Source organism: Scyliorhinus torazame, chromosome 5 (assembly GCF_047496885.1).
Source record: "Scyliorhinus torazame isolate Kashiwa2021f chromosome 5, sScyTor2.1, whole genome shotgun sequence".
NCBI classification, from domain to species: Eukaryota; Metazoa; Chordata; class Chondrichthyes; order Carcharhiniformes; family Scyliorhinidae; genus Scyliorhinus; species Scyliorhinus torazame.
In genome coordinates, this window is record NC_092711.1 from 281,414,488 (window position 1) to 281,429,758 (window position 15,271).

General features: G+C 49.8%; 1 protein-coding gene across 4 annotated transcripts in view; it reads right to left on the minus strand.

Moving 5' to 3' along the window:
* Positions 1–14,973, minus strand: part of LOC140421165 (E3 ubiquitin-protein ligase XIAP-like) — a 47,684-nt gene extending 32,711 nt beyond the window's left edge. Inside the window, exons 1-3 of one of the 4 annotated variants that reach the window (XM_072505630.1) lie at positions 14,447–14,967; positions 7,509–7,558; positions 6,274–7,302 (exon numbers count right to left, since the gene is read on the minus strand). In XM_072505630.1, coding sequence (XP_072361731.1) covers positions 6,274–7,159 — 886 coding nt within the window. In that variant the 5' untranslated portion in view covers positions 7,160–7,302; positions 7,509–7,558; positions 14,447–14,967. Of the gene's footprint in view, positions 1–6,273; positions 7,303–7,508; positions 7,559–14,446 lie in introns of all 4 variants that reach the window. The other 3 variants (XM_072505631.1, XM_072505629.1, XM_072505628.1) reach the window with 3 other exon arrangements.
* Positions 14,974–15,271: the final 298 nt, after the last annotated feature.

Below are 15,271 nucleotides of genomic sequence, written 5' to 3' on the forward strand. Positions count from 1 at the left end.
AACTCCATCATAAATGCATTTTAGCCTTCTCATTTTAGCAATCTCACCCCCACAACGCAAAGATGTCCAGGGTAGGTGGATTGGCCATGCTAAATACCCCTTAATTGGAAAATGTTTTTCAAAATACCTGCTAGAGGTCCATATCAATAACGTCCTTTGACAACCCCTTCCCAAAACTTTGATGACCTCCTCAAAAGAGAAACAAATTGCGTTCACAAAACTACCCGATCCTTAATTATAGATTGCAGTAATATCCCTTTTATAAATAAGGCTTTTTGGACTTCCGGTTGCGGCTATGCGGAGCTAAGCCGCACATTTGGCGGCTCCCGCTAAAACGGACTTTTGGGCTCTCCAGAGGAGCCCCAACAGCAATTTTTCGACGACTTCCAGTGTGGGAAGGTGATAGCAAGGTCCACCCCCCATAGTATATAGAGTGGACCAGGAGCAGAGCGGTCAAAAAAGCGTTTTTGGAGCAGCGAAAAGTGTGAGGGAGAAAAAAACAAGATGGCGGCGGGCAGAGATCAAGCGGCATGGGTGCAGGAGCAACAGGAGTTTCTCAAACGCTGCTTTGAAGAGCTGAAGAAAGAGGTGCTGGCGCCAATGCTGACGGCGATCGAGGGGTTAGTGGAGACCCAGAAGGCCCAAGGGGCGGCGATCCGGGAGGTGCGGGAAAAAGCCACGGAGACCGAGGATGAGATCTTGGGCCTGGCGGTGAAGATGGAGATACACGAGGCGCTGCACAAGAGGTGGGCGGAAAGATTAGAGGACCTGGAGAACAGGTCGAGGAGGAAGAATCTTCGGATTCTGAGTCTTCCTGAAGGAGTGGAGGGGGCCGATGCTGGAGCATATGTGAGCACGATGCTCAATTCGCTGATGGGTGCGGGGGCCTCTCCGTGTCCCCTGGAGCTAGAAGGGGCTCATCGGGTCCTGGCGAGGAGACCCAAGGCCAACGAGCCGCCAAGGGCGGTAGTGGTGAGGTTTCACCGTTTCGTGGATAGAGAGTGTGTCTTGAGATGGGCCAAGAAAGGGCGGAGCAGCAGGTGGGAGAATACGGAGATCCGAATCTATCAGGACCGGAGTGCAGAGGTGGCAAAGAAGAGAGTTGGTTTTAATCGGGCCAAGGCGGTGCTCCATCGGAAGGGGGTGAGGTTCGGAATGCTGCAGCCAGCGCGATTGTGGGTCACATTTCAGGATCGACACCACTACTTCGAAACGCCTGAGGAGGCTTGGACCTTTATACAAACTGAAAAGTTGGACTCAAACTGAGGGTCTGTGGTTGTGGTGGGGGGGGGGTGGGGGGGGGGGGGGGGGGGGGTGTCGGTTGTATACAGGGTTTTAACTATGCGTAGGGAATGTTCCACGGGTTGGGTGATGGATGGGGATGTGGGGGGGGGGGGGGGAGATCTGATGGGGAGACTGTGAGAGAGTGTGGGGAGGGGAGGCCCAGGGATGGGGGAATTGGGATAAGGCCGCAACAGGAGCGGCACCAGAGGGGGCGGGGCCGACTCAGGAAAGCGCGGGCTTTTTCCCGTGCTAGGGAAGGACGGAGGGGGAGGGGGGTGGAGGAGCGGAGACTGATTGCTGGGGAGGGGGGGATTCCCACTCGGGGGCGGGGGGTGTCCAGTGGCAGGGGAGGCCGGGGTCAGCAGGAGTCAGCGGACTTACGGGAGTGTTATGGGGGGAGCAAAAGAGCTAGATACGGATCAAGCGGGGGGCGGGGGAGGGGGCGGAACTAGGGTTGCTGCTGCATTGGCCGATGGGGAACTGGAAACAGAAGAGGTGGTCGGGGCGGGGGGCGCGGGCACGGGACTGGCCAAGAAAAGGAGATGGCTAGTCGGCCGGGGGGGGGGGGGGGGGGGGGGGGAAAGAGAGCCCCCAATCTGGCTGATAACGTGGAATGTGAGGGGCCTGAATGGGCCGGTTAAGAGGGCCCAAGTGTTCGCGCACTTGAAGGGACTGAAGGCAGACGTGGTCATGCTTCAGGAGACACATTTGAAGGTGGCAGACCAGGTCAGGTTAAGAAAGGGATGGGTAGGACAGGTATTCCATTCGGGGCTGGATGCGAAGAACAGAGGGGTGGCAATACTGGTGGGGAAGCGGGTGTCGTTTGAGGCCAAGAATATTGTAGTGGACAATGGAGGTCGATACGTGATGGTGAGCGGTAGGTTGCAGGGGGCGTGGGTGGTATTGGTAAACGTATACGCCCCGAACTGGGATGATGCTGGATTTATGAAGCACATGTTGGGGCGGATTCCGGATCTGGAGGCAGGAAGCTTGATAATGGGGGGGGATTTCAACACGGTGTTGGACCCAGCATCAGATCGCTCCAGATCTAGGACGGGGAAGAGGCCGGCTGCGGCCAAGGTGCTTAGGGGGTTTATGGGCCAGATGAGGGGAGTAGATCCGTGGAGATTTGCTAGGCCCCTGGCTAGGGAATTTTTTTTTTTTCTCATGTACACAGAGCCTACACCCGAATAGATTTTTTCGTTTTGAGTACGGCGTTGATCCCCAAAGTGGAGGGAACGGAGTACTCGGCCATAGCTATCTCAGACCACACCCTGCACTGGGTGGAGCTGGAGTTAGGAGAGGAGAGGGACCTACGCCCGCTGTGGCGTCTGGATGTGGGATTACTGGCGGATGGTGGTGGTGTGCAGGGGTGCATTGAAAGGTATTTAGAGGCCAACGACAACGGGGAGGTGCAGGTGGGGGTAGTATGGGAGGCGCTGAAGGCGGTGGTCAGGGGAGAGTTAATCTCCATCAGGGCTCACAGGGAGAAGAGGGCAGGGAAAGGGAGAGGTTAGTGGGGGAGATCCTAAGGGTAGACAGGAGATATGCAGAGGCCCCCCCGAGGAGGGACTACTTAGGGAGCGGCGAAGTCTCCAGACGGAATTCGACCTGTTTACCACAGGGAAGGCAGAGGCACAGTGGAGCAAAGCACAGGGGGCGACGTAAGAGTGTGGGGAGAAGGCGAGACGGATGCTGGCACATCAGCTCCGTAAGAGGATGGCAGCGAGGGAGATAGGTGGAGTTAAGGCGAGCAGGGGAACTACGGTGCGGAGTAAGTAAATGAGGCATTTAAGGACTTTTATGAGGAGCTGTACAGATCTCAGCCCCCAGCGGGGGAAGAGGGGGTGTGACGATTTCTAGATCAACTGAGGTTCCCGAGGGTGGAGGAGCAGGAGGTGGCTGGTTTGGGGGCGCCAATTGGGTCGGAGGAGCTGGTTAAAGGCCCCGGGGGCAGATGGGTTCCCGGTTGAGTTTTACCGTAAGTATGCGGACCGGTTAGCCCCGTTGCTAGTGAGGACTTTCAATGAGGCAAGGGAGGGGGGGGACCCTGCCCCCGACAATGTCCGGGGCGCTGATCTCTCTGATCCTGAAGCGGGACAAGGGCCCGCTGCAATATGGGTCGTAGAGACCGATCTCACTCCTCAATGTGGATGCTAAGTTGCTGGCAAAAAGTGCTGGCTACGAGAATGGAGGACTGTGTCCCGGGGGTGATTCAGGAGGACCAGACAGGATTTGTAAAGGGCAGGCAGCTAAACACCAATGTGCGGAGGCTCCTCAATGAGATTATGATGCCCTCGGTGGAGGGAGAGGCGGAGATAGTGGCAGCTATGGACGCGGAGAAGGCCTTTGACCGGGTGGAGTGCGAGTATCTCTGGGAAGTGTTGCGGAGGTTTGGGTTTGGGGAGGGGTTTATCAGGTGCGTTAAGCTCCTTTCTAGAGCCCCGGTGGAGAGTGTGGCTACGAATCGGCGGAGGTCAGAGTATTTTCGGCTGTATCGAGGGACGAGGCAGGGGTGCACCCTGTCCCCCCTGTTGTTTGCATTAGCAATTGAGCCTTTGGCCATGGCATTAAGGGAGGCCAGGAAATGGAGGGGGTGGTCCGAGGGGGAGGGGAGCATCGGGTGTCGCTGTATGCGGACGACCTGTTGCTGTACGTGGCAGATCCAGTGGAGGGGATGGTGGAGGTCATGCGGATCCTTAGGGAGTTTGGGGACTTCTCGGGCTGTAAACTCAATGTAGGGAAAAGTGAGCTCTTTGTGGTGCATCCAGGGGACCAGGGAAGAGGGATAGACGACCTACCGTTGAGGAGGGCGTAAAGAAGCTTTCGGTACTTGGGGATCCAGGTAGCTAGGAGTTGGGGGGCCCTGCACAAACTTAATTTGACGCGGCTGGTGGAGCAGATGGAGGAGGACTTCAAAAGATGGGATGCGTTGCCACTCTCGCTAGCGGGCAGGATACAGTCAATTAAAATGATGGTCCTCCCGAGGTTTCTTTTTGTGTTCCAGTGCCTCTATTATGATTACCAAGGCCTTTTTTAAGCGGGTAGGTAGGAGCATCATGGGTTTTGTGTGGGCAAACAAGACCCAGAGGGTAAGGAGGGGGTTTCTGGAGAGTAGTAGGCACAGCGGAGGGCTGGCGTTGCCGAATCTGGGTGACTATTATTGGGCAGCCAATGTGGCGATGATCCGTAAGTGGGTAATAGAGGGAGAGGGGGCAGCATGGAAGAGGTTGGAGATGGCGTCCTGCAAAGGAACGAGCCTGAGGGCGCTGGTGCCGGCACCGCTGCCGCTCTTGCCGACAACGTACACCACGAGTCCGGTGGTGGCGGCAACACTAAAGATCTGGGGGCAGTGGAGACGACATAGGGGTGAGATGGGAGCCTTGGTGTGGTCCCCAATCCGGGAGAACCATCGGTTCGTCCCAAGAGGATGGACGGGGTTTTCGGAGCTGGCATCAGGCAGGGATCAGAAGGATGGGCGACCTGTTTATAGACGGGACGTTTGCGAGCCATGGGGCGCTGGAGGAGAAGTTTGGGTTACCCCCGGGAAATGCGTTCAGGTATATGCAAGTGAGGGTGTTTGTGAGGCGGCAGGTGAGGGGATTCCCGTTGCTCCCGACACAGGGGATTCAGGACAGGGTGATTTCGGGTGTATGGGTCGGAGAAAGCAAGGTTTCGGCGATATATCAGGAGATGAAAGAAGAGGGGGAGGCTTCGGTAGAGGAGCTGAAGGGCATGTGGGAGGAGTTGGAGGAGGAGATTGAAGAGGGTATGTGGGCTGATGCCCTGAGTAGGGTTAATTCCTCTTCCTCATGTGCCAGGCTCAGTCTGATACAGTTGAAGGTTATTCACAGAGCGCATATGACAGGGGCGAGGCTGAGTAGGTTCTTTGGGATGGAGGACAGATGCGGGATGTGCTCCGGAAGCCCGGCAAATCATGCCCACATATTCTGGTCGTGCCCGGCACTAGATGGGTTCTGGAGGGGTTTCGCGAAGACTATGTCCAAGGTGGTGAAAGTCCAGATCAAGCCAACTTGGGGGCTGGCATTATTTGGGGTGGCAGACGAGCTGGGTGTGCAGGAGGCAAAAGAGGCCGGTATCCTGGCCTTTGCGTCCCTGGTAGCCTGGCAGAGGATCTTGCTCATGTGGAAGGACGTGAAGCCCCCCAGTGTGGAAGCCTGGATAAATGACATGGCAGGGTTCATCAAGCTGGAGAGGATAAAGTTTGCCTTGAGAGGGTCTGCGCAGGGGTTAGTCAGGCGGTGGCAACCGTTCCTAGACTATCTCGCGGAGTGTTAGAATGAGGTCGGTCAACAGCAACCCAGGGAGGGAGGGGGGGGGGGGGGGGGGGGGGGGTTCCCTAGGGGTACTTGTAAAAAAGCATATGGGAGGGTTATTATGTGCAGGAGAAACCCATTGTATAAGTTCTGTAGTATGTTTGATTGATATGTTTATGTTCTGTTCTTTTCTCTTTTCTGTTACGGGGGGGGGGGGTTTAATTGGGTGAAAATTTTTGTTGGAAAAACTTGAATAAACCTATTTAAAAAAAAAAAAATAATAATAAATGAGGCTTTTTAAAATATTCATTGACAGGATGTGGGTCATCAGTGGCTAGGCCATACTTCCTAAATCAAGAGAACTTTGGAACATTACAGTTACGGCATCTGCTACTTCCTCCAAAACGGTGGAATGGAAAACATCTCATCTTGGGGATTTACCAAGTCTCAGTATTTTCTTCATTAAATGTTATTTTGCTGGAAAAACCCATTGCCAACTCAATATTAATTTCCCTGGGATGTTCAGCATCTTATCCTCTTCTTCCCAGACAAACACGAACATAAAAACTATTCAACATGTTCGCCATTTCTTCATTTTCAGTGATTAAGTGCAATGGGCATTTTTAACTGCAGAAAATGGACAGTAAATCAAAATAATTGTTTGATTCAGTTATACTTAATATTTCGAATTTGTTTAAGAAATTTACAATACCTGTGCTGTAAAATCCAGCTCTTGCAAGGTTGCCAGCATCAAGTGCAAAGTGTTCTGGGTATTTGAAGGTCTGAAGCCTTGATTCAAATGTTTGCTTGTCTGGGTGTTTGGGTAGATAAAAGTTTGCTTCTGCAATGCCATTTAATGGCTGGTTAACATCTGTTCTGCTGCAATTTGGATCAATTGCTATGTTTCCAACAGAATGTCCTGAAACAAAAGCACACATAGGAAAATGTCTCTTGTGCTCAGACATTGCTCGATCGCCAGGTTCCCAATTTTTCATTAGCCCACCACAACAAAAGCACTGTACTTGGTCATCTTTATTGATATAATAAAGCCCTGCTTTAGCAAGTTCTCTCGGTGTTACAATGACGTAACTAGGCCAGGTGACGAAGGTTTTGAGTCTGGCTTCTTCGCTGCACATTGCAGGATTCTTGGGTCGTAGATGCGACATGTCCTCGATACTCCTACTTCTCACAGGATCGCTAAGAGGTTGATTATGATATTGGCGATCGCAATTCAAGTGGTTGCAAGGGCCATTCTCTGAAGAGTGATGACTAGCTACTTGATCAGAGTTTGTGCAGTCGTGAAGTATGAGCGGAAAACTGGAGTTTACCATTTGTTCATTCATGTGTGTACCGTTAATAAATGGACAAGCTGGGAACAGCTGTCTGTGCTTGCTAACAGCAGAGTCTCCATGTTGCCAGTTTTCTACTTCACCACCACATCTGAAACATTTAACCTGGTCTTTGAAACCAGTATAAAGGAAACCTGCTCTGGCCAATGTTGCTTCTGACACTGGGACATTAGGTGGAAAGTCAATAAATGTTGCCAGTCGATAGATTTCATTTGAGAGGTCTTGTTTACAATCTGTTGTAATATCCATGATGGCTAAAAAAAAATAATCCAGATGGAGCGCTTATGAAGCGACAGATTCTTGGATTTTATCTTCTCTCAGTATTTGGCCGTCTTTCCAATATAATGTTATGAACAGCCAACTTTTTTTTGCTGAAATTCTACTGTGCGCACCTGTAAAAAAGTAAGCATTCATCACTGCAAAATCACTTCTCCCGATTCAGTCCAATGCAACTTCAAACCAAAACTAATTAAAAGTAGGCATCAGCTTCAATTTTACTCATTACAAATATGCATGCTGCAGTCAGTTAAACATACTCGATATTTGAAGAAAACATTTTCAAGTAAAATACCATTGTCTAAGTTCTCGGAATGCTTACTTCAGAATGATTTATATCTTTTAACACATCCACTACAAAATGGCCAGCAACTGAAAAGTACAAACAAATTAAAACAGTTCCAATGTGTATAAAAGCTTTGTTTCTTGCACACACAATTTTTATCTTTTGAAACAGTTTTAAACATTTCAAAAAAAGAAATTTTAAAAGTAATCTTTCCCCCCGGTCAGTAAAATGCACCTCCTATGTAATCCCCCTGGAACAGCGACCTACCAGAGAGTATCTGGCCTGGACAATATCTGGCTTTTCACTTCAAATCTTGCACATAGAAACTATCAATTGCAAATCATTTCACTAAACCATTCTAAACACAGATTCACGATACAAGATTCTGGGGTCACAAACTCTGAGGTACCAATGGCTGCCATAGAGTCCAGATTTCTGAGAGCTGTGAGGGCCCTTTAAAAGCTCACTTTTTTGGTTGGTGATCATGGCCGAATGGACTGCTCTGCAGCCCGATTGGTGCTGCACAAAAAAAAAAGCCAGGTAGATGTTCACTGCGCTACTTGAATTGGACAAACATTTGAAGGATTTAAATTCTTGAATCTGCCCCTCAGGAATCGCGAGAGGCGTCAGCCAAAAAGACAGTCACTGTCGACTTTGCCTGAGGAAGCACCATCCTCGACCTGAAACCTCATTGTAAACACGGACTCGGCCGAAGATTTTTCTGAGGCAGGGCTATAGTGTACCCATATATTCCTGAAGGCAAAAACTAGGCAATCTGACTGGAAGGAGCACATCTTGCCCAGTGCCATACCATCGTGAGAGAGCAATGAGCTCTCATTATCTTGGGTGTTCTTTCTTCAAAATGGGAAATCAATAAATTTTAAAAAGAGAGCACGCGTATCTCTTTTTAAGCCGACAGTACTACTGAAGAAAAGGTCTGGCAGGGCAGCACGGTGGCACAGTGGTTAGCACTGCTGCCTCACGCCACCGAGGACCCGGGTTCAATCACAGCCCCGGGTCACTGTTCATGTGAAGTTTGCACATTCTCCCAGTGTCTGTGTGGGTCTCATCCCCACAACACAAAGACGTGCAGGGTAGGTGAATTGGTCACACTACATTGCCCCTTAATTGGAAAAAAAAAGAATTGGGTACTCTAAAATTTATTTTAAAAATAAAAATTGTCTGCCGGCCACCCTCTAGGCTAAAATAGAATTGGCACAACAACTGAAAGCAATCTTTCAAAATTCAAATTGCTGGAAATTACATCAAATGATGGATTATAACTGTTCAGAGACTTAGGGGGTTTAGGGGCTTTTCCACAGGGGCCGAGATGGTAGCTGATCACGACAACCGTCTTCCACTTGGAGGGCTACAACGGAATAAATGATTTGCTCCATTGTTCAGTGAGTCAGCAGGCAAGTGGAAATTCAGTAAAAGGGGAAGTTACAAAAAATTTTAATGTATTAGAATGGGGAATTCCCTTCCACAAAGCCATGACGTTGAATTAAAAAGGGAACTCGAAAGCTGCTTTAAAAGAAATTATTGGGGCTCCCCGTGGGGTTTGTGAGCGGGTCGGCCGCATCGAGAGGAGTACCCGCCAGTGGCCACTATTTGCAGTGCTTTTGGGGGTTTCCGCAATTCTTCGCTCTCTGCCCCGATTATTGTCGGCCTTTGGGCCGTCCCAGGCATCAAGCGGGGCCGGTTTGAAAACCGGCGACGAACCCCAGGCAGGTGTCGGGCGGCTGGTGCTGAGGCGGCGGGCCCAGCGCGCGCGGAGGTCAGAGCAGCGGGGGCGGAGCCAAATGGAGGTCGAGGCAGCAGGCCCGAAGCCAGGGCGCGATGTAGGTGAGATATCCCACATCAGGTGGCCCCCGCCTAGAATGTGATAAGAAGACTGATGTCCGGTCCCAGGGAAATTCTGGAGGAATACAAAAAAGAAGAGAAAGAAGTTTTAAAGAAACTTGGTGAAAGTTTTTTTTCTTTTTTTTTTGAAATAAGAATTTTTTGTTTTTAAAAAAAAAAAAGATTGAAGGAAAGAAGGGTGAAAAAAAAAGGAAAAATAATAAGTCGTCAACGGATGCGAAAAGCAGCGTCGAGGAAGGGAGGAAACGCGGGCTCGCCGTTGAATGAGAGGACCAGCAAAAGTGCTGACAAGATGGCGGATGCCAGACCGCATGGTGGGGCCGCACTACTTACGGTGGAGAAGATGACCGAGGTTATGGCGGTGGACCTGGAAAAGCAGTTTGCGAGGCACATGGAGGCTTTGAGGAAGGAGATGGCAGTCGCATTGAAGTGATTGGAGGAGGAGGCAATCGCCCCGGTGAGGGTAGCTGTGGCAAAGACATCGGCCGAGGTGAGAGAGCAGGGCGAGAAGGAAGTGGAAGAGGCCGTGTCGCAGCACAGCGACCAGTTCACCTAGATGAGGGACGAGCTGGAGGGTGGTGGAGGTCAACAGAGGACTCGGACTCTGAGCAAAGCTCGAGGACTTGGAGAACCACTCAAGGCGGCACAATCTGAGAATTGTGGGCTTGCCCGAAGGGACAGAGGGCCCAAGGTCAACAGAATACTTCGCTAAGAAGTTGGCGGAACTGATGGGGATGGGTGAGAACCCCTCCCGGTACGAGCTAGACCGAGCTCATCGGTCATTAAGGCCGAAGCCCAAAGTGACCAAGAGCAGTAATTATCTGCTTCCATAAGTACTGCATGAAGGAGAAGGTGTTACACTAGGCGAAGCAGAAGCGTGAGGTGCAGTGGGACGGTGCTGGAGTTCGTATCTACCAGGATTTGATGGTAGAGTTGGCAAAAAGACAAGCGGCGTTCGGGAGAGTGAAGGCGGCACTGTTCAAAAAGGGGGTGCAATTTGGTATGGTATACCCAGCGAAGCGAAGGGTGACGCATGATGCCAAAGACTTTTATTTCGAGACAGCGGTGGCGGCTAAGGCGTTCGTGAGGGTAGAAGGCTTGGGACAGACGTGAGGAGCGGAGCTGGAAGAGAGACTGTGGACCGTGATTGGGGAGCTGGAAAATGCTTTAACTTTCTTTTTACTGAAATGCCGATTCAGGGGAACCACAGATTTGAGCCAGGGAGGTGGGATGGAAGTTTTCGGAAATGGGAAGAGAGGGGGATTAAGACGCTAAAAGATTTGTTTCTTCGGGGTCGGTTTGCAGGATTGGGGGAGCTGGAAGCGAAGTATGGGCTGGAGCAGGGAGAAGTATTTAGGTACATGCAGGTTCGGGATTTTGCCAGGAAGGAGATACAGAGTTTCCCAGAGGAACCGGCCACCACATTGCTGGAGGAGGTGCTGACGACAAGGGGACTGGAGAAGGGGGCAGTGTCACCGGTGTACGGAGCGATTTTGGAAGAGGATAAGGCACCACTGGAAGGGATCAAAGCAAAGTGGGAGGAAGAGCTGGGAGAGGTTATAGAGGAGGGGTTCTGGTGTGAGGTGCTCCAGAGAGTGAATGCCTCCACCTTATGCGTGAGGTTGCGGCTGATACAGCTGAAGGTGGTATACAGAGCACACCTCACGAGGGCAGGGATGAGCTGATTCTTTGAAGGAGTAGAAGATGTGTGTGAACGTTGCGCGGAGGGGGCCTAATCACATTCATGTGTTTTGGTCCTGTCCAAAGCAAGAGGACAGTTTGGAAGGAGGTTTTTAGGGTAATTTCTAAAGTGGTGCATGTGAAACTGGACCCGGACCCCCAGGAGGCTATATTCGGGGTGTCGGACCAGCCTGAGTTGGAAACGGGTGCGGAGGCAGATGTTGTAGCCTTCGCCTCGTTGATCGCCCGAAGGCGGATCCTGATAGGTTGGAGAGCAACCTCTCCACCCTGTGTCCTGGCGTGGCAGGGAGATCTGTTGGAATTCTTGACTCTTGAGAAAGTTAAGTTTGAACTGAGGGGAAGAATGGAGGGGTTCTACAATTCATGGGCATTATTCATTATGCACTTTCAAGAACTGGATAACATCGAACCTTAGTTGGGGCGTGTGGGTGGGAGGGTTGCGGGGATGGGGGCTGTGTGTGTTAATGGCGACTATGGGTGATCCCCAATTCCTTTTTGTCATTTGTTTGTGTGAACACGCGGGCTAATGTTTGGGATTTGGTGGGAGGATGGGATCATTGTTATTGATATGGGGATTGACATATTTGTTACTGATTATTGTTTATTGTTGGTGGGTGTAAATATGGGCGAAAATGTGAAAAAGGAGAATAAAAAATATTTAAAAAAAAAAGAAATTATTCAAGTGTAGTAAAAGAGAATAGCAGTGTGAGGAGTCTTAGCCTACTGGGTGCTCCAAAGTGTAAAGAAGCCTTTTTCAGCATAAATGTGGGGTCCAGAGTTGGATTCAGTGAAACCAAATAATGTTAGATTAGCTAGCTGTGCACCAAGTTCACATGTACACCCTTAGGAGCTCAGGCTGTCAAATTAGGGGCTATCGGAAATTACAGAGCTAGAGATCAAATAGCTTTCTCCGCTAAAAAAAACAAGGGAATTGAAATTAGACAGGGTGGAGATATTAAAGTAGTCAGACACATTGATTGTTGCAGAGGTGGGGTCAGAACCAGGGATTTGAGAAATGAGGGGGTAGTACATGATTACTCAACAGAATATTTCTCTCCTTCTACCCTCAACCAAAATCAAACGCTCGAGAAGGGTGAATCACAAGGATGGCACTTATTTTTTTTATAAATCTAAATTACCCAATTCGTTGTGGATTTTCAATTCAGGGGAATGTAGCATGGCCAATCCACCTACCCTGAACATCTTTGGGTTGTGGGGATGAGACCCATGCAGACACGGAGAGAATTTGCAAACTTCACAAGGAAAGTGACCCGGGGCCGGGATCGAACCCGGGTCCTCGATGCCGTGAGGCAGCAGTGCTAACCACTGTGCCGCCGCAAGGATGGCACTTATAACTATCAATACAAAACTCAATTAAAAGTGGAGAAAACTTAAGATTTCCCCTCGCTATTATTTTTTTGTCTTCAACTGATGCTCTCAGGAGACCGCTTCCAAAATTTAAAAATCTTCATAGTTTTAGCATAATTTGTCATGCAACTAACTATTTACCGTTCTCTCGCCCCCGCCCCCCCCCCCCTCCCCTCCCGAGATTGACAAAGATGTCATGGACGGAAGGACAAAAGGAATGCAAATGGAGCTGATTAAGGCTGATAGTGGCACATACAGAGATTAGAATGTGTTAATGGTGGAACAAAGGTTAGCAGTGTGTCAAAGGGTCATGAGGATCAGAAGGACCAAGTTTTTTTTTTTGGGGGGGGAGAGAACTGGGACAATGGTGAGGCAAAAACAAATCAATGGAAGAAATGAAAATAAATTGAGAGAAATAAAAAAATGGGGTGAGGGTGGAGGAGTTCACAGTCTGAAGTTGTTGAACTCAAATGTTAAGTCCGGAAGACTGTAACGTGCCTAATCGGAAGAAGAGGTGCTGTTCTTCCTGTTTGCGCTGGGCTTCGCTGGACATTATAGCAGGCCAACGTGGATGTGAGAGTTGAAATTGCAAGAGACAGGAAGGTCTGGGTCCTGCTTGCGGCAGATCAAAGGTGTTCAGCAAAGCGGTCTCCCAGTCTGCATTTATAATCATCTTTATTATAGTCTCTCCCATGTAGAGTAGCCCCCATTGGGAGCAGCAAACGCAAAAGACCAGATTGAAGCACTGACTCACCTGAAAAGAGTGTTTAGGCCCTTGGATGGTGAGCAGGGAGGAGATAAAGAGGCAGGTGGTGCACCTTTCATGCAAAGGTGCCTAGGAAAGGGGGTGAGGTATTGGGGGTGGAGGGTTGACCAGGGCATCCTGGAGAGAATGGTCCCTGCGAACTGCTGAGGGAGAGTAAGGGGAAAATGTGTTTGGCATCATGCTAGACTTGACGGAACCGGCAGAGTGTGATTCTTTGGTTGGTGGGGTGAAAAATGAAGAGTAGGGGACCCTATCCTGGTTCTGTGAGGGAGGGGAAGGGGGCGAGTGCAGAGGTGCGAGAGATGGGGCAGACATGGTTAAGAGCCCAGTTGACCACAGCAGGTAATTAAGAAGAATGAAGACATGTCAGCAGACCAGTTTTGGAAAGGGGCATCATCGGAACTGATGCAGCGAAGGCAAAGGAACTGGCAGGACGGGATTTAGTCCTTACAGGATGTGGGGTGCGAAGAGCTGTAGGAGTCAGTGGGTTTGTAATGGATACAAAGATTCAAGAAGGTGGTATTAAAAATTGTGACTGCTGGTTCACAGGATGCAGAAATCTGACAAGATGTTACTCATCTGCAAGAGGTGGATGCCAGACCAACAAAGGTTAAGTAACGCATCCAATTTGGTTTTAGTATATTTACTTGGCCATAAACCTACTTTTGGTTATGTTATCAATAGGGAGCAGACAGTAAAACACCTCAAATCGGAAGAGTTAGCAGAACGGGTATAAAGATGGCAATTTTAAGAGTAAGGCTATACATTTTGGGAGAAATAAAAACCCAAGAGTATTTACTGAAAATGCAAGTTGATAAAAACCAAACAGATGCAATAAAATCCGAAGAGAAAATGCTGGAAATTCTCAGCAGGTCTGGCAGCATCTGTAGGGAGAGAAAAGAGCTAGCGTCTCAAGTCCAGATGACCCTTCGTTAACAAGTGGACAATAAACATGAAACAAAATAGTACTCTAAATAAATCCAGCTCCATCCATCTTGCGCCACCTACAACAAATGAACATTCAGATTTTGAAAGTTGCACCTTTGATGGTATAAACTGATATTTTAGTAATCACAACAGACACCTTGGCATGGCTCGCCTATAAATAAAAGTCGTGAGAAAGCAGGAAACACAAAACAGATTCCACGAGAAAATAAACCGAGCGTGTCCTGTTGATAATACAGGGTGCGTAAGTTTGACATTCCTCAGCAATGTTCAATTGCCCGGTCAACAAACCTGCAGCAAACTCAAATTATCAAAAGGAACAAAGAACAACCTGTTCACCACTGTAATCAGGAATGTCCTCTCCCATCACAAGTATGAAATATGATGTGGAGATGCCGGCGTTGGACTGGGGTGAGCACAGTAAGAAGTCTTACAACACCAGGTTAAAGTCCAACAGGTTTGTTTCGATGTCACTAGCTTTCGGGGCGCTGCTCCTTCCTCAGGTGAAATAGTTCAGCAAGAGGCGGTGTCTCGGCAGAAGGCGAGTTTCCTTCTGCCTTACACTGACTGGGCCAGCATGTAGAGCCGACAACAATCGCCATCCAGTAAATGGCAACAAATCTCAGACGCCAGCGAAGAAAGAGTGTTTAACATTAGTCAGTAACTCACTGCGAGGTCGCCTTGGAACCAAACCCGGAAGCAGTGGGCTCACCGAATCTCAGGACAAAACCGACCTATCCAGCAACCAGCTCTGCTACTTCTGGCTGCGTCACGCGAACGGAATCGTCGCTATGCACCCCTCCCTCCTCCGCCCAAACCCCCGGGAGGAGGGCCCGGATTGGCTGAACCAGAGGAGGTTACATTGTGGCTTTGCAGGGCTGCGATTCCGTGCGCAGGCGCGAGCCTCCTCAGCAGTCTCAATGGCTGCGGGGCTTTTTGTGAAAGGAAATGGCATTTTGGCAGGGCGCCCTCCCGAAATGTCCCGATGCCCTTCAACGTCACATGCGTTACCCTTGAAGAGCGGCCGCTGACATGCAACTGAATCCACTGATAACGACGGGCTGTTCACTGACAGGTTAATTTTGGCCATTGGGGACTCTTCTTAGCAGCCCTGTTCCAATATAAAACACGAATTGAAAACTCAGCAGCTCTGGTA